General features: G+C 38.1%; 1 protein-coding gene across 1 annotated transcript; it reads left to right on the forward strand.

Moving 5' to 3' along the window:
- Positions 1-15,137: 15,137 nt before the first annotated feature.
- Positions 15,138-16,106, forward strand: LOC127244119 (uncharacterized). The gene is made up of 2 exons (XM_051264456.1): positions 15,138-15,524; positions 15,642-16,106. The coding sequence occupies exons 1-2, from the start codon at positions 15,138-15,140 to the stop codon at positions 16,104-16,106; spliced, it is 852 nt and encodes a 283-aa protein (XP_051120413.1).
- The last annotated feature ends 3,391 nt before the right edge of the window (positions 16,107-19,497 follow it).

Below are 19,497 nucleotides of genomic sequence, written 5' to 3' on the forward strand. Positions count from 1 at the left end.
GATCGGGCGGTTGGTATTGCGATGGCCGACTCGTCCGCTGCTTCAAATGGACGTTGAGGGATGGATCTGGGTCCCTGAATGATGGAGATATAATGTGTTTAGTATCATGTAAACAACCATCCACAATTTGGAAAAGGAGTTTCAAATGTCTACCAGGTTAAGGGAGGTCTCTGAATCAGAGGAGGGAATTTCTTGTAACTCTTGTAAAAGACCCCTCGGTTGAACAGGTGCAGGTTCTTCTTCCTGTCTGTCTGCTTCTGGAGGAGGGTTTGCTGCCCTCGGGTCAGCAGCTCTCAGGTCGGCTGCCCCTAGGTCGGCTGCCCCCAGGTCGGCTGCCCCCAAGTCGGCTGCTCCTTGGTCGAGTGCGTCTAGGGCAGCTGCAGCTGGTTCGTCGGGAGCGATATGGACGGCCGCATTAGAGACATTTCTGTCTTTTGAAGCGACCACATCAGAGGCGACTGCAGCAGAGGCAGATGCAGGCCTGGCCATTGGTGCCATATTAGGCAGAGATGGGTCTAAGGCGACATAGGGCAACCTACCCATCTCTAAAGCAGTCGCCTCACTGTGGGATGAAGCCCCTGTTATTGCCAGTTCGGCTGGTGGAGGCGCTCTCGTTGAGATCCATCGTTTGGTCGAGGGTTCAGGTTCGTGAAGTTGGTCGGTTGGTGGCTCTGCTGATTTGTTTGGGTTTGAAGCAGGTTGGACGGTTGCCCTGGCCGAAGTCGGACCTGGATATAAAAATAAGGATTAATTAAATGGTATGGAAAGAATCAGATTAAATTAGGAATATGGAAATATACCTGGACGAGGTCGGGTCTTTACGGGGGCCCGACCTGATGGGCGGTCTACCATGTTGGTTGATTGTCTCTAGAGAAGGGAATAGCTTGAGTCTGAGAAGCTCTTCTTTTCCTCTATGGAGTGCCCGATCCAGTGTCCTAAGTGACTAACTTCCTTCGGATGTTGGTTAATGGGGTCGTCCCTAATATCAATGCAGGCTGGGGTAGGAGAATGCCTAGCAAGTGATCTTTGTCAGGAGCAATTAAGGCCCAGGTGACGGACCACCATTCGCGAAAGGATTCAATTGAAGCTGGAGAAGTTCGGAAAGGAATGTAGGGGTTTGAAGTTATGTAATTGGTAAGTTGGGATATATAAGGAGCGATCAATTCAGAAATGACTCTCCCATCTGGACTTTGAATTATTAAATGTGGATAGGCGATGGGACCAGGTAAGCCTTGTTGGCATCCGAATTGGCGTGCCAAAAACTGAGGCTGATAACTGAAGGTATAAAATGAATTGGGGCCTTTCTTATCAATTTTCTTGCTAATAAATAAAGACCTAGGTTTAAGAGCAGCATCCCAAGAGAAAGAGTAAGTTGGTTGCGGAAGTGGGTCTGGTTCGGACAAAGGCGAAGATACAGGGAATTGCCAAAATAGGCCGGACGTGTAACCAACGTACTTTCGGTACATATAGAATCGGGAGTTACTACGGTCGTCAGCTAGAATAGCAGTAATGATAGGGTCGGATGCTCTGAGGGTATTACGACCCAAGCAAAGTCGGTTGAGGGCTATTCCCAGAGATTTATCAGGTGTGGGAGCAACGGGGGGATGACCAAGTTGGAACGCGTTGGGAAAGTAGAGACGGAACCATAATTCCAGGAACCAGATAGGGCCCGACGCGGCGGTATCTAATTTTTTACTATCCTTATCTATAAGGCGGGTGCTAACCCTGGATAACCCTTCAAAGAGATTGGAAAAGAAAAGAGTACCTAGAGAAAAGAAGCGGCCATAAGCTATGTGTATGGCCAAGTCAAGATGAGAGGGAATGACGCATTTTGAAGGAGAAACAATGACATACCTACAGAGCCAGAAGAGCAAAAAGGCAGTATGCTCACGGTCGGTCACAGGGTCCCGTCTGCTCCTTGCTGGTTATTTAAAAATTTGGTCCAGCCCCATTCCTTCACATCAGCTAGAGACCAGCCCAAATGGTCTGCATTGGGCTCTTGCCCATCTAGGGCACCCATTACAGGGTCTTCTCCCACAATCGGCAAATGTGCGATCATGGCCACATCCATGAATGTGGGGCCGATGGGGGCTGTAGGAAGAAGGAAGACGCACATTTCAGGGTGCCAGAACGCCGAAAGTGCTAGAAGAACTTTCTCATGTAAATGACATGAGAGAGTAGACAGAAGTATGGTCTGGTCGATTTGTTGGTTTTTCCATTGATCTTGGAAGTGTTCTGCTACCCTTTTGTACCAGGTGCGGTAGGAATCTTTGGGGTCCGTCAGATGAGTTTTGATGCTATCATGGAGGCGGATAGTGTTGTAGTTGGGATTGTTGATAGCTAGTAAATTTCCCACCTCTAGGACCTCTCTCATTCGATTGGAGTCTTCAGGGGTAGTGCAGTATGGGCGAATGGTTGGAGTGAGCATTTTCGTCTCCACAAACGATGTTTCAGGAACGGATCCGTCGAAGGGAAGCGCGGGTATGTATTGATTTGTCATGGCTAGGAATGGCAGAGAGTGAGAAAGACAAAGGCTAGTAGTGGAAATGGAGAGTTTTGTGGCTAACAATGTGTTCAAGTAACTGGTTGCAGTTGCAGACGCATTTGTTTGGAAGGGGTGGTTATATATATATATGTTGCGAACTTCCAAACGGCGATTGAGGAATGACGTTTGAAAGTCCGATGGCGGTGGGCAAGTTGTTACGTATAAAATTTATAATTAGGTTAAAAAGCCCAAGTTAGAAGAAAACATGGGCCTATCATTGGGTCTGTTGGACTGATCAAGGGGTGTTTCGAGAAAATCGAGTGAAATAGACGTGTTTCTAAGGTCCGCAGGTCGGAAGGTCCGCGGGTCGGAAATTCCACAGGTCGGAAGGTCCGCAGATCGGAAGGTCCACAGGTCGGAAGGTCCGCAGGTCGGAAAGTCCGCAGGTCGGAAGGTCCGCAGGTCGGAAAGTCCGTAGGTCGGAAGGTCCGCGGGTCGGAAAGCCCGCAGGTCGGACAGTTTATAGGTCGGTAGGTCTACAGGTCGGATGGTCTGTAAGTCAGGAGGTTTGCGGCTGGACCAATAAGTTGGAAGGTCTGTTGTCGGGCCAACAAGTCGGGTGGTCTGCAAGTCCGAAGTTTTGTGGTCGGATAGGCAGGTCGGTTGATTCACAGTTGGATAAACGAATTTTTGGTTGTTGTGGAGGTCGGATGCCGCGGAAGGCAAGTGAGAATAATAGCTTGGTCTGCTGAGAACACGTGTCAGCAAAAGAGAGGATAACGAACGGTTGAGAAGAGGCGCTGTAACCGTTCTGTCGACGGTTTCAAGTACCATTTCTGAAGAGTATTTAAGGATTGGGATTTGCAACTGACAAGGCATCTTTAATCATCTTCAAACGACAGCAAAGTCAGTGATTCGGGGATCATCATTTAAATTTTCAGTATTTTACTTTCCAGTTTATTTTCTATACCGTACAGTGTTTAGAGATTCCTAATCTCAGACGCTAAATATATCAAATTAGAAGATAATTTCCTATTTTTGGATTTTACTTTTTATTGTTGAAAAAATACATCAACAATTGTATATTTGTTAATTTTTGTATGATATTTTCAATTATGAGTCATTATTGATGTTTAAACCCATTATTATTGTTTATTTGTTAATTGTTGTATGATATTTTCAATTATGAGTCATTATTGATGTTTAAACCCATTATTATTGTTTATTTGTTAATTGTTGTATGATATTTTCAATTATTTCTCTAAATAAAACAAGTAATTATGATTTATATTTAGGTGATAACCCCGAAATAGTAAAGATGTTTGTCATATCAGCTATCGTCCCAGATACCTTTCTAATCCTTCCCCCGAATGGTGGTGCACACACCCTCAGCGAGGTAGTCAACATTGAGTCCATCGGCTAGATGTATTAAGTTGTACGTAATTTGTTCTGTTAGTTATTTTCCCTTGAAAACTAATTAAATTCATTGGGCAAAGATAAAAATAAACAAGTTCACTTTTTATTGCAGTTGATTCGCCACCCCTCAGTGCCTTCTAAAAAATTTCCGAAAACAACTTTCTATTTTAGTTATTACTTCTGTTTTTTTTTTTTTTATATATATTTTCGATGTTGGATAATATGGATTGTGGAAATTTGGATGTTAGGTGTTTCGAATATGTTTTAACATGGTTGTTGGGCGCAAAACATTGTATTTATGTTTTTGATGTGTCAAAAAATGTCATATCGGCGTCATTTTGTATATTTCTGTATGATTTTTGTATTTGGTATTAAAAAAAAATAGGTCTTATGCTATTTGTGACGAAATTAATGTTGTAACAAATACCATTTGTTGTCATTTTTTTTGGGTCATTACAAAAAGTTATGTTCAGGTCAGCAGGAAATTGTAACAATTTTGTTGTTATGGAGAATGTTTGTAACAAATATTTTTTCTAACAAGATTGAAGTATTTCTAACATATCTTTTGTTACGGAAATATTTGTAACAAAGGTTATTATCACGATGAAGGATAATAATATCGGCTTTTTTTGTAACGGATAATTTCTTTACAAAAAATAGATTGAACCGTTATAAATAAATTACACACGTGCGTAATAGGGGCGTTGGTCATCAACCTTTTGTTACGGAAACTGCTGTTATAGAGACTTTTTGTTACTCGATTTTTTGTAGTGGTCAAAATCCGTTACAAAATCGACACAAAAGTTTTTTTTTCTCAAAAAATGAGCATTTTTTTGGCTTTTCTCTCGCTACAAAAAGTCAAATTTTTTGTAGTGACTGTACCAAGTATATATTTAAGGATAAAAAAGATAATATAATTTAAATATTATGCCTTGAAACCACATGTGCAAGATGGAAGCACCATCCATGTATTGATTTTTCGTTGAAGGAGAGTCAAAATATGGGGAGACTTTTGAGATCACATGGAAAAAAAAAATGGAAGAAGACAAAGAAAGTTGGGAGAGAAACAATAGTGGATTTATTGAATAAACAGAATAGGTATTTATTGGATTTATTTCTTGATATTGTATAGCATTTGGCCAGGTACCAAATTTCTTTTTTGGCTTGTCTTTGCTTAATGACCACAAGCCAATTTTAAAATTAATTGTGCTAGTTTGTATCTAGTTTTGGAGAGGATTTGATTAGGTTGAGAGTGTTGGGTTTATTTGAGAGATGCATGAGGTGTTGATCTTTCTTTGTTACTATTTTTTTCTTACTTGCAGGTTAATTTTAAAGCCGGACAAATTCTTAGAAGTTTACAACATCATTCTTTCTCATTTATAGGTTCACTCAGCTTCTTTATTCCTATTTAAATTGCCAATTTATGTACTGTTCCAATGCATTTAAATATGAAATGATAGCAACATCAAATTCTTCACTATTTGTTTATTTAGTTATTAAAATTGATAAGCATTTGTTTAGATTTAATCATTAATTTTATTTATTCATTGCAAACTGATAACTCCAAATAACAACATATTTTTTGCTTGACAAAATTGTATATTACTTGAATTTTTTTATGTGAAAACCATCACAATATCTGATTTATGACATACTTTATTAATTTGTTTCGCTTGGTATGATCTGGAGCTCGTCTATTGAGAATTACTAACATTTTTGGTCTGTTTAAGCGATATTTCTAGTTCAGAAAAGCTAAGTGTTGAAAGTCAAGCGATGGCGCTTTGGCTTGGCAAGCGATGCTCTTTCCGCTTGCGCTAGCGCCAGCGACCAGACATCCGCCGCTGCAGAAACGGGAGTGAACTACTCCAGAAATTTACTAAGTGTTCATCTCTCAGCGGTCCAGCCATTCCACTACTAGCCAGTGACGACAACATTGCTTAAGCTGCACTGATGCCCTCCAGCAATCCAGGCAAGCAAAGAAGGTCTGTGCCCTTACATTCTGAAGCGAGCGAAACGGTACCCAAGGAGTTGGTCGGTGCAACTTTTTCAACAGATTAACCGCCTAACTGCCCAAATAGTTTCAACTGCAGCTCAACTGATCTGCAACCGCCAATCCTATAGATCTATAAATAGGGCCAGATTCATTTTTTTGTAAATATCACGATGTGATACACGACATACATCACTTTTCTGCAGATTTTTGTGTTTTCCAAGAGCTCTAACCCTGTAAAGGAATTGTCTAGATAGGAATGGCCAGGGGAGTTGAGATTTTCTCTTCATTTGGCTGCTCACCTTACTATTTTTTAGATTAGTTTACTTTTTTTGTTTACAACTTTGATTGTAGCTTTCGTAATATAGATCTTTAATGTTTTCTTTAGTAATGAAATATCAAGATTTCTCTATATTCACTTTCATCCATGATTCATATTTGTGTCAAATTGTTAGGATAAGAATCTTATTTTGCTATGGCAGAACATAAAAAAATCGACTATCTTAGCCTAGTTTTGCATCGTATTCGTTAACAAATTCTAGGTAGTTCTATGTAGGTAAGTACGCGGGAGCCTTGTCGATATGCTTAGTTGCTATTCATCCATGATTCTGATTAAAGAGAGGTAATAGAAGGGTAAAGCCACTAATGAGACAGAGATTAAAATAATTAATGGGGCATAGACGCTGGTCTATTGAGTCACATAAATCTCTAGTGATTTCTTGCTTATAATATTTTAATTTTGGGCGTCATTGAAATCTTATTGTAAATCCCTTAAGGTCAAGTACCAGTGAAATCAGTCTATGTGTTAATCATTTTGCACAATTACATTCACTTCTCCCGTCGTTACGTATTATAAATATATATTTCGCTTACTCATTTTCATCATTCGATCATTCCATCCACGAAAACCTTGTTATCTAATAACATACAGCTCAGACACAACATTATTTGCCCCTCCTCACCGCTCACTTACATACATATAATTCGTTTCCCTTCATCCGCTCGTTATCGCTCACCTTCATCCTCGCTGCACCCACCGCTCGCATACCGCCTTCGCTGAACCGTTTCATCAACCGCTCACATTTACTAGCTTTCCTTTAAATTCCATATTAGTGTAACTCTCTAGTACGCTCGCAAGCGAGCCAACCTTACTGTTTCTTCACTGCGCTTCACTTGTATGAAATTCTTGATTTAAATTTTGCAACTTAAAATCCCTGCGTTCGACCTGAAAACTCCTCAATAAGAAGAGTATAAATAATTGTGATAATGTGATTAAGGGTCTACAACTTCATTTTCATTATTTATATCTGAACATGTCTAATAATGCACACTTCACTCAAGAAACTCACAAGAAATTCCCTGTTTTAACTTCAAAATCAAAATTTTCTTATCACAAACATCCGGGAAAATGAATATGGTTGGACCTATATATGGGCTCATACTAGAGGTCACAATTGCATTGAGCATATTAGTTCGAATGCAACTTAAATAGATGTGAGTTGATTTTCATTAACCTTTTCATAATTTACTCGAAATAAAATTATTTTATTATTTACATTATGTTGGGGGTGGATTTGTTATATTGTTAGACAAGCACATTTTGTGTTTATTATTGTCATGCGTTCTTTTATTATGAAGTTGAAGATTAATTTCTGTGGGATTTTATTATGATAGATTTATGTTTTTTTATTATTATTCAAATTTTTAAATGGGGTTAATTGTGATGATTGATTAATATTAGCTATATAGGTTTTTAAAAAAATGGACAAAAAACAAAGCAAAAAAATTGAATAGGGGCAAGAATTTTGCGACAGAATTAGAAACATAATTAAAGCATTGCAATGTTCTATAATATTGTGCGACGGTATTAGAAACAAAATTAATACATTTCAATGTTCTCTAATGTTGCGATGGAAACTTAATATGGTCATTTCGGAGTTACAACCAATTATTTGCAACGATTTCTATTTCGACGTATAACGCATTGTAACATAAATTTGCAAATGAAAAATATCAAGTTGCAACGGAATAATTCTGCCGCAACTTGTGATATATTTTTTTTGTAGTGAATTCAATATGTTTTATCATGGGAAGAGATTGATGGCGGGCTAACTTCACTTCAAAGAATTTGTATGTAATGCGAGGCTCGAATTTTATGATATTCGAGTTTTCGTTTGGATTTTCTCCCTTCTCAATTTTCACATTTTAATTTTTCTTACAATTTGATTGTTTTCGGTATTGGATGGAGGAATTATGGAGAAAGATTTAGAAGGATTTTGAGGGCAAAGTGAAATTTGAAATGAATCGAAGAAATAAGGGTCGGAGTAGTTGCAGATGATGATGGAGGAAGAAGGGTTTAAGGCGGTGGTGGTTAGGGCGAATAATAACCAAAATTAACAGCGGTATTACATGAGAAAAATATTAGATGAGTATTCTAAGCGGAAAAGTGAAATTGGGTAAAATAAAATAGAATAAGAGCAAAAAATTCTTACCCAGATCTTACCAACATAGAAAAAGGCCTTAGCTTGAGAAGAGGATTTTTGCTCTTTGGGGTTACGTAAAAATGAATGAGAGATGTTCGCTGCAAGAATCGTCTCCAAAGAGATTTCGGTAATTCTGAAATACATTACTCATAACGCTCTATTGAAGGATCTTGAAATTTGAGGGTTGTTAATCGGCAACGATTCTGATTTTTTTTTTTTTTTTACATCCAAATATCAACTTTGGACAAAAATAATGTTATATACAAATTTTAGTTCAACAAAAAAGAATTTTATGCAATAAATAAACCGAAAATTGGAGATATATCCCCAATTCCACAAATTCATTTAAGATCAGTCCCTGTTATTAATATTTTACATTGCACTCCCCCATTTTCTATTTCACTTCATTCTTACTCCCCATCTCAATTTCCTCTTCATCTTCCTAAATCGTCCGTTATTTTTCGCGCAAAATCAGCACAAAAGATCTGGCAAGCGGCACTGAAGATCGCGAAATCAACACTGATGTCCAGTCGGCAATGTCCACCGCTCTCAAATTCCTATTTCTCTTTCCATATCTTCTGCTATTCTTCCGGATGTCCTCCATCAAGCGAAGATCGACCGAGGGTTTAGAGAATCAGTGATTCTCTTTTTGAACCCTCTGCAATTATTCATGGCGCCGCGATGTGTTCCCTTTCCCCTTGTCTCGGTTGAAATCAATGATTGAATCAACTAAAAGGTTCGTCGATTGGGAATATTTTTGTCTTTTGAGTCTCATCGGAAAGTTGGAATCGAAGTGGGAAGAATCGAAAGTTGATATCAGCTGGGCAATATCAAAGCACAAACATGGGAGTTGAATTGATTTCTCAATTCCATTTTAGGCTTTGTTTGTTTGGTTTCTTTGATTCCAGATTACTTGTTTCCGGATGTTTGCTTGATTTAATTTTTATGATTCCTACTCTCTTAATTCCAATGATGCAATGTTTTTAATTATGTTTTAGTTTTAATATTTTGGTTTGATTTCAATTTCGGTTCGTTGTCATTATTTGGGTTTATTCGAATTTTGTTTCCGCTAATTTAAGTTGTACTTTTGTTTACAAGGTTTAATTTGAAGAATCCATCGAACCGGGTATAAATTCACAACACCCCTAATTTTTAGTTGCTTTTATTTATTGCACACCAATTCCCTATCTATGGAGTTTTCTTTATTGACTTTGCTGAAATTTTTCGTATAATTGATGCTTGTAGTGGCGTTTCCTCGTTCTTGTTGATTGCAATATTGCGTTTGGTGAAGAATCACCATGCAAAGTGGTTACGGAGATGTGCGATTTATTTTATGATTTTATGTGGTGCGTGTTATAGCTGATGATTTGTTTTTTTGTGTTTCGTTTTTATAAATGTAATTAGACTTTGTTGATGTTTTGTGAGGTGAAAAGGATTTGTGATGATGTTATGTTTGATGATTATGTTTTTCATGTTGATAAAATTCAAATTGAGTTGGGTTTATTTCTAAGTTTAGTTGTTGTTACAAAATCAGATTTGGTTGGACTGATGTTTTCTTTTCTTTTGAAACATTTTGATGAGTAGTTGTTGGCTATGGACAAGATGGATCTGTAAGTCATCTCTCTTCTATTTTTTTTTTAATATTTACTTAATTATTTAGTTTTGTAGTATTTGAGATATATGGAGTTCAATATTTTTTAAAGTTGTGTTTAAATTTTATGAAGTTGAGATATTTGAAAGTCAATGAACACAGACTCTATTTATGTATGTATATATGTGTAATTAGTGAAGTTTCATCCAGATTCTTTGTTGATATTTGTTTGCTTTTTATTTGGTTTGATATATATATATATATATATCCATTTTTAAAGAAATTCTACTTTTTTTTTGTAGTGTAATTTAGGACAAGACAAATTGTGAATTTGTTTTGTTCTGTTCGAAGACAATTGAAGGATATAGATCGACAAGGGCAATGGAAGGAATTGAGATCAAAGATCTTATGCCTAGGAAGGAATCCGGCCATGTCCTCGTCACTTTCAAAGTGTGTCATGGAAATATACAACAACAATATGCAAAATTGTATTGAAAATTTTTTATAAATTCATTGCACCATGGTACATGAACGGGAAGTACGGGCATGAGTATGTGTATCAGGAGTATATAAGATGTGTATATGGGCATGTGAAAAATGAAATAAGACATAAAGATAATATATGTAATTACGTGAATAAAGTACTCAGGTATTAACACTGAGTTTATGAGTATATATATACATTACAAAGTATTATTTGTAAAGTAATAGGTATATTCGAATTTAGTTGAGTTCCTACAACAATGGAGAATTCTTTAAATGAAATAGCAGTAGGTACACAACTAGTATGATTTCCTTGACCAAGCTAGGTTTGAGGCCACAATCATATAGCAATCATATACTCTAACAACCAATATATTTAACTTAGTCACTTATGACTTGTTTAGACATCTACAAGTGGAGGTTGTACTACGATTGTACATATATCATACAGCTTAACTAAGTCATTTTTGATTTGTTTAACCATCCATAGTAAATATGTATTGTTTACCTTTTTATACAATTAGGAGTGTTGTGGGAACACTACCATGATGAATTCATCTCTAGTCCAACATCAAATGAATATTTCAAACTAAAAACGACCGATTCCCCAACCACATGTTACTAGGGCATATATATTCGTTATTGAAGCATATAAGACTATTATTATAGGTACATAAGATATGTTCCAAAGTATGTATAGTTTGTATGCAGGTATGTAAGTATGTGAGTTGGGTACAAACACCAACCAACAAGGTATAAATAATGGTATCCTCGAATTTAGTTGATTTCAGTCAATCTCACGCAGATGAACTGATTCATGAACTCGGTAAGAGCACTTCCTCTGTTAACCTTGGTGGACCGAATATTGTTGTGTGTGCTACAGTATAAATTACTATGTAATATGTTTAAATTACAATCAATCCATGAGAGCAATGATGAATGATAGTGTTTCCCCATTGGATTCTTGTAAACATGTACTACTCGCATGTTAATACCCTCCAGAAATTGGTAAAAATTTATATCTTGTTTAATTCATCCCCGGTTACCATTAACATGTGAGTATATATTGTTTTCCATAACTATTTTATTAAAATTATTGATCGTATCAATAGTATTTTTATAAGATTAAATTTACTTTCAATGACACAATTATATAAGAATGAGACTTGTTTGGACTATAATGGAACTATGGGTATATTGGTGGATAATAGATTGCATCCTAGAACTTGTATTTATTCTTATATTTTCAACGTCATCCCAACTAAGTATTTTCTATATTGTTTATCAATCCATAATAAATATGTCTTGTTTATCTTTCATATAGTTCTAGGATTTGCGAGAACACTATAATGATGAATTCATCCATGATTACCGACAACAATTGAATATTTTGAATGCAGAATGATCCATTTCCAAGAACAAGTTATCAGGGCATAGATACTCATTATCGGAGCATATGAGATCGTATTATAGATACATAAAAACTACCCCGGGGTATTTTGATATTTAATGCAGTATGTAACAATAAGTTCTGGGTACGAGCATTAACAATCAATGTATTATTGATGGGTACTTAGGTATTATTTATGTAGTAGCATGTATCTTTGAATGTGGTCGACTTCACTCAATCCCTTGACGGATGAGGCAATTAAGGAATTGGGTGAAAATACTTCTTCTATTAGCACTTCTTCACTTCATTGATGGTTGAGAGGAATGACAACAATTGAGATGCAATAAACCTTTGCAGTACATGTATATATTTTTCTTTCTTAGGTGAACCACTAATGTACTCAAGTATCCGTAAATGCATTTTTGTACATTCCAAGCATTACTTCATCTATTGCAAGGTCTTGTAATGAATTATTTAATTCCAATTTAAGAGAAGTATGCATAATTTTTTTGGCTTGTTGTTGTCTTTGTACAAGGATAACCTTCCTAACTAATGGGTAACATGTACATAAGCATATACGTATTTTGAAGGTATTTTGATCTTGTTAGATGGATACATCGATCTCTTGTGGAGGTACATCATGTGCATTACGATTTACAACACAATTGATAACATTACTCCAAAGATTAAGCTTCACAAAATTCAACCCATAATTCAATCCATTAATCAATCTTAATACAATCCCATCAATTGGAGACCAATTGAACCAACGACTCAATTCGAAAATAACATATTACCCAAACCAAACACAAATAACATAACCAAAATCAATCCTAAATTCATTACAGATGTTAACTTACCCTGCACTACTCATCATAATCTACGGTTCAGAGGATGGACCATTCAGTATTTTGGGCGCAATTTTACTATGGTAGCTTTTCACATTATCAAACTCGCTGCCAATACCACAAATGGGATAGATTACTGGATTCCCGCAGCATAACTTTCGGCGAACATGCAGATTAAAAGACTGCAGTTGAGAGTGTCACCTTGATGCTTACATCTTATGTATTCAGGCGTTTTCCTCACCATGGGCCATAGGTGTATTGCGATCAGGTACAACTGTATAAGTATAAAAAATACGACTGCAAACATAACACAATATTTTGTTACGTAATTCGGATCCATGGTCAATTTATTATATTTATTTTGTAAACGCACTAATTTTTCGCGTTCCCTTGTTCGAACGGATCACGCAGTGAATTGCATTCAAGCAGAACCCGACCTACGGTCTGTAAATAAATATCATCAATCTATATTACCTAAATCTCAAATTTATTTAAACATTTATTAGAATCTATTAGGACTACGTAAAAATATATTTCAAATACACAGTAGTCCCCTAAAAGTATACTTTTAGCATACTAGACCTAAAAGATACAACTTGGGGTACCTAACAATACCACATTTGCCAACCCAAAAACATGACTAGACACTTACTTCTTCGAGCAAGTCAGTTATTTTCTTCACTATTTTTGCACCAATCATCAATACTTGCTCACTATGGGTTGGAGAACGTCGTTTTGCCTAAAAATGGAAGAGGTAGGGTTTAAAATCGAAGTGAGGGGAGTTATGGTAGTTTCCTGCCTCAACCCCTATTAAATCGTGGGTAACTGTTTTATATTTTTTAATTCGCGAAAAAAATACGCGATATTTAACTAGAAGTATATAAGATTATAACGGGGTAGAGCGGGAAATAATATAGGTATTCATTACAACATTTGAAGTATTGATCAACCTATATCGAGTACCTGTTGCGTATACAACATTAATTTAGGGAAAAATACAATTGGGGAGATATAACATACCTAATCCATAAAGTAGGGATTGCAGTCTAATTTATTTCAAATAGGGACTGAATTATAAATAGAGTTATCTAACAGGGATTTTAAACCAATTTTTCCATAAATAAAATATAAAATATTTTATAAATATTTACTAAAATAGGATAAGATGTTATATAATTTACCTTAAATTTTTTTATGTCATAATGGTTAAATATATAATAAATTAAATATAAAAACGTTTGTGCAAAAAACATATAGTATTGTTACGTATAAAATTTAGAATTAGGTTAAAAAGCCCATGGTAAAAGAACAAATAGGCCTGGCAATAGAGTTGATTGAGCTGGCTGAAGGGCACCGTAGGGAATTCAAGGAAAATAGGTTAATTTCTAAGGAAAATGCAGGTCGGAAGGTCTTCAGGACGGAAAGTCCTCAGGTCAGGAGGTCCTTAGGTCGGGAGGTCCTCAGGTCGGAAAATCCTCAGGATGAAAAGTCCTCAGGTCTGGAAGTCCTCAAGACGGAAAGTCGTCAGGACCGAAAGTCCGCAGGTCGGGAGGTTCTCAGGTCGGGTAGTCTGCGACTGGACCAGTGAGTCGGATAGTCTTTAGGTCGGGAGGTCTGCGACTGGACCAGTGAGTCGGATGGTCTTTAGGTGGGAGGTCTGCGACTGGATCAATAAATCGGATGGTCTTTAGGTCGGGAGGTCTGTTGCTAGACCAATATTTTACGTATCTTTGAATTTTACTTTTTGTTTGTTGAAAAAATACATCAACAAATTGGTGATCACAGTGGGAGAAAGAGAAGATTGTTGATCCTACATTACCTGAGAATTTCATACGACTGAGGTCGGGCCGAATCATCAGAAAGATCAACATGGCAGGCACACAACCTCAATCATCATCAGCACCGGTGAGGGAAAATGTTTTACCACCAGTCATGCTAAATCCAGGAGAGATCCCTCAACCACCTATCAATTGGTTGTCGTATGTTCAACAATTGAACAATCAGCATACTTCAGCGATGTAGAACATGTTGCGCGAGCAACAGGACATCATGTTGCGCGAGCAACAAAATCTTATGCAGAACATGTTAGATCAAGCATTGTCAAGGGTTACTCTTCAACCCACCCAGACGCCGCCAGGGGTGTCACCATCAAGAATGCAAGCGAATTTTGCAGGGCCATCATATATGGACAGCACACTGCCAAGCGCCACAAATTTCAACCGAATAGATAGGGGAAAGACTCCTTAGACTTTCCCAAATAATATTCCTTTGGGACCAAGGGTTGAAAATGTGCAACCGAACATTACAAGAGAGGAAAGGCCAGGGGGACATGTGCAGGATCCCATTCATATTCCTGTGCAAAATCCCATTGATGTTCCTGATTATCAACAATTTCGTTTGGGTGATGAAATTGCTCACGTATTAAGGGTTCAATTTGGTCTAAATCCTTAGATGGCCAACCGACCTGCTTATCAGCGACCGTTTCCAGAAAGGATTATCAATGAATATCCTCTCCCAAGGAATTACAGACCACCAGATTTTCATGCTTTTTCTGGAGAGGATGGGTCCTCCACTATAGAGCATGTGGGGCGTTTTACAGCACAGTTAGGGGAAATTGGTAACAATCCTTTTTACAAGTTACAACTGTTTGGATTGTCTTTAACTGGGACAACTTTTTCATGGTTTGTAAGTCTGCCACCTGGGCAAATACAAACCTGGGAAGGTTTAGAAATGGTGTTTCATGCTAGATTTTTCAATCCCCTGCCAACGGTTTCTCTGACTGATTTTTTCGAAATGAAACAATATCCGAAGGAATCGGCATCACAATTTATTGAGAGGGTGAGATTAATGAAGGGACGATGTCCTACTATAATCAGTGAGAAAGAGACGAACAACTTAGTGGTCCGAAACATGCATGGTCGTTTAAGAGATGCACTCACTGCACATGATGTTTAGGATTTGGCAAGCCTCGCTTCCGAGGCTGGACGTTTAGAATCTCTGTTCAGGGAAAGGGATCAGAATTTCAAGCACAATAAAGGTCAACATATGGCTAGTATGGAAACAGAGACATATGACTTTGATTATGATCAAACAGAAGAGATGGCGGTCGAAATAATTTTAGGGAAACCTTATGTATGCTCTAAGTTAAAGCCAGCACCAGGAACAGAAGCTAAAGGGCAACCGACTTTTGACAGTTCAAAGGCCGATGAGATATTTGATATCATGTTGACTGATGATCAGATCCGAATTCCAAAGGGACAGAGGTTGGCCACCAAGGAAGAAATTAAAGGGAGGCCATATTGTAAGTGGCACAATTCCTTCACGCATTGTACAAGTCAGTGCACCTATTTTCGAAATGAGATCCAAAAGGCTATTAAGGCAGGACGGCTCAAGTATATCACTTTGCGAGTGGAGCAGTAACCATTTCCAAAAGTAACCACAGCGATGGTTAATATACAAGCAACTTCCAAAAAGGAAAAAGGGAACACATCAAATAGTGTCCGACCAGACGAGAAACTCAAGGTTTGTGAAAAAACAGTGGCTGAAAAATGGGACAACCAAGATGGTTCTTTTAATGTGGAATTAAAGGACCAGGTTGTACTTCAGGACCACCCGACCAGGAAGACGGGTGCGGTCGGAAGGAAATGGACTCGAAATAAGAAACCTCTACCAATTGATGTGGATCCTCGGTTCCCAGGCATGAATCGTACTCTGATTCGGAATGCCAAACGTAGGTATGCTGCGAGATACAGAGACAAGGTCGCCTCATCAAAGCAACCGAACGACAGGCGAGGCACTTCCAAGTATACGGAGCAAGGTCGGTCCCTCAAGGTCGTTTCGTTTGAGCAGCCGAATGAGGCTGAGAAAGGTCGGTTCATTGGGGGAGCCTCTTCAGAGCAGCCGACCAGCGTTCGGTACAATGAGGGAGGTCGGTCCATGCAGAAGACAAGTAAGGGCCTGTCTGATGAAAGATTTAAAGGTTTCAGATGTCAACATTGTGAGAAGGTCAACTTTAATCCATCAATAGAGGAGTTTCATTTGGAGTATTTGACTGTTGAACCCGAATTGGAAGTTGGTAACGAAGTTCCAGAGAAGGATTCAAGGTCTGTCAAATCTCGACTAGGGCCACGTATCCCCTTCCGAATGACAGAAATTAATTGGGTTGAGGAAGAACCTCTGTGGGCAAGTTTGGTGGATGAGTCTATAGAAGAGCCAGAATGGGCAAAGATTGCAGACCCTAACTCTCAATCAGAGGTCCCTCCAATTGTCTTCCCTCCTATTCCAGAAGGCATGGCGTCTCATTTGAAGCCTCTGTACGTCAATGCTCATGTATGTGGGAAACCAATTACAAAGGTTTTCATAGATAATGGGGACGTCTTCAATGTAATGCCATTGAAGACTCTTAAGAAGTTAGGAAAGAGGATTCATGATCTATCTCCTGTGGATTTTAAGATGACTAGCTTTACAGGGCAGCCGACCAGACCAGAAGGCATGCTGGTCGCCTCCATTGAAGTCGGTCCAAAGAAGATTTCTTCTGTCTTCTTCGTGGTGGATGCAGACACCACATATTCAATCCTGCTTGGACGAGATTGGATTCATGCATCTAAATGTGTGCCATCAACGCTGCACCAGCAATTGATGTTCTTGGAGGGCAATCAGGTTTTTAAAATGGAGGCAAATGACAATCCTTTTGGAGTATCAGAACAAGTAGAAGAGTCAGTTTTCTATTCTGGTTACGTACCTCCAATGTATCAGTTTTTTATGGCTAATGACTACCCAAAGAAGGATTTTAAGTTCATTGGCCATAATTCAATGTTCTTTTAAAGAACAGTTGTACTATATGGCTCTTTAGTAAGCCATACCTACTTTATATAATAATTTTCTTATGGAAGAAGTAGAATTGCAAGATTGTAGTTTACTTATTAATAAGTATTATTTAGATCAGCTTTTGAAAAAAGTAGAAAAAATAGAAAAATGTGATGTTCAGTTCCAAGAAGATGAACAATTTCGTTGGCCCGATTTGTTAGAAAAAACAGAGCCAACTTTCTCAGCATAAGATCCTTTGCTGGAGTTTAATTTAGGAACCGATCTGGTTCAAAAAATAATCAGAATGAGTGGTTATTTGTCTAAAGAGCAACAAACATTGATGCTCGAAGTTATAAGAAACAATATTGAATGTTTAGCTTGGGACTATTTAGAAATGCCTGGTCTGGAGCGAAGTTTGATAGAACATCGACTGCCCATTAAGAAGGATTTCAAGCCCTGTAAGCAATTTCCAAGACGTATGAGTCCTGACTTGCCGTTATGCAGACTAGTTGGCCAATATTGTACCAGTGGTTAAGAAAAATGGTAAGATCAGGATATGTATTGATTTCAGAGATCTTAACATTGCCACCCCTAAAGACGAGTATGTGATGCCTATGGCCGACATGCTAATTGACTCAGCAGCAGGGCACAGAATTCTTAGTTTGATGGATGGTTATGCAGGATATAACCAAATCTTTCTGGCAGAGGAAGATATTCATAAGACAGCATTTAGGTGTCCAGGAGCATTAGGCATTTGCGAGTGGACAGTTATGCCTTTTGGGTTGAAGAATGCTGGGGCGACTTATCAGAGGGCCATGAATGCGATTTTTCATGGCCTCATTGGTAAGTCTATGGAAGTCTATATTGATGATGTTATTGTCAAGTCTTCTAGTTTTGAGGACCATTTGAAGGATCTTAAGGATGCTTTCAATCGGATGAAGAAGTATAAATTGAAAATGAACCCAACTAAGTGTGCTTTCGGTATAACAGCTGGGAGTTTTTTGGGGTTCCTGGTTCATGAGAGGGGTATTGAGATCGATGCTAACAAAGCCAAGGCAATTCTTACCAGCCGGCCACCTCAGACAGTTAAAGAGATTCAAAGTCTATTGGGGAAGGTGAATTATCTCAGGCGGTTCATTTCCAATGCGGCTGACAAGGTCAGGCCAATCACTAAATTATTGAAGGCAGGAGGAAGCTCTTTTGAGTGGGGACCAGACCAACAGATGGTGCTGGAGGCTATAAAGCAAGCATTAACTCAACCACCTACGTTGATGTCTCCCAAGGAAAGTTGGCCCCTCAAACTTTATTTGGCCAATACTCATGAAGTGGTCAGTTGCTTATTAGCTCAAGATGGAGATGATTGAAAGGAAATGGCAACTTATTATTTGAGCAAGACTCTTACAGGACCAGAATTGAATTATACAATGTCAGAGAAAATGTGTGATTCATTGGTGTTTGCATGCACCAAGCTTGAACATTATATGTTGCCTAGAAGAGTTGACGTTATTTCAAAGATTGATCCCATTAAGTTAATTTTGCAAAGGCCTACGATGCAAGGCATACTCATGAAGTGGGCCATTAAATTAGCTCCTTTCGATTTGTATCATTCTCCCTTAAGGGCGGTTAAAGGCCAAGCAGTGGCAGATTTCTTGGCAGACTTCACAGGTTGTGAAGAACAACCGACCGGGTTTATATCTTATGTAAGCACCCGAAATTGGTTAATGTTTTTTGATGGTACTACCTCAGGAAACAAATCTGGTGCAGGCGTCCTGTTGGAAGGACCAGACGGCCAAAGGGTCAATTTGCAGCTTCAATTGGAAGATATGACCCATAATTCAGCAGAATATGAAGCTTTGATCTTGGGATTAGAAGCATTGATAGCCAGAAAAGTTCAATCGGTTATTATAAAAGGGGACTCTCAATTGGTGATTAACCAGGTAAACAAAAAGTATGTTTGCAATTATCCCCACCTTCGGAGGTATAGAGATTTGGTAGGTCGGTTACT

Source organism: Andrographis paniculata, unplaced genomic scaffold, assembly GCF_009805555.1.
Source record: "Andrographis paniculata isolate CXL003 unplaced genomic scaffold, ASM980555v1 Contig9END, whole genome shotgun sequence".
NCBI classification, from domain to species: domain Eukaryota; kingdom Viridiplantae; phylum Streptophyta; class Magnoliopsida; order Lamiales; family Acanthaceae; genus Andrographis; species Andrographis paniculata.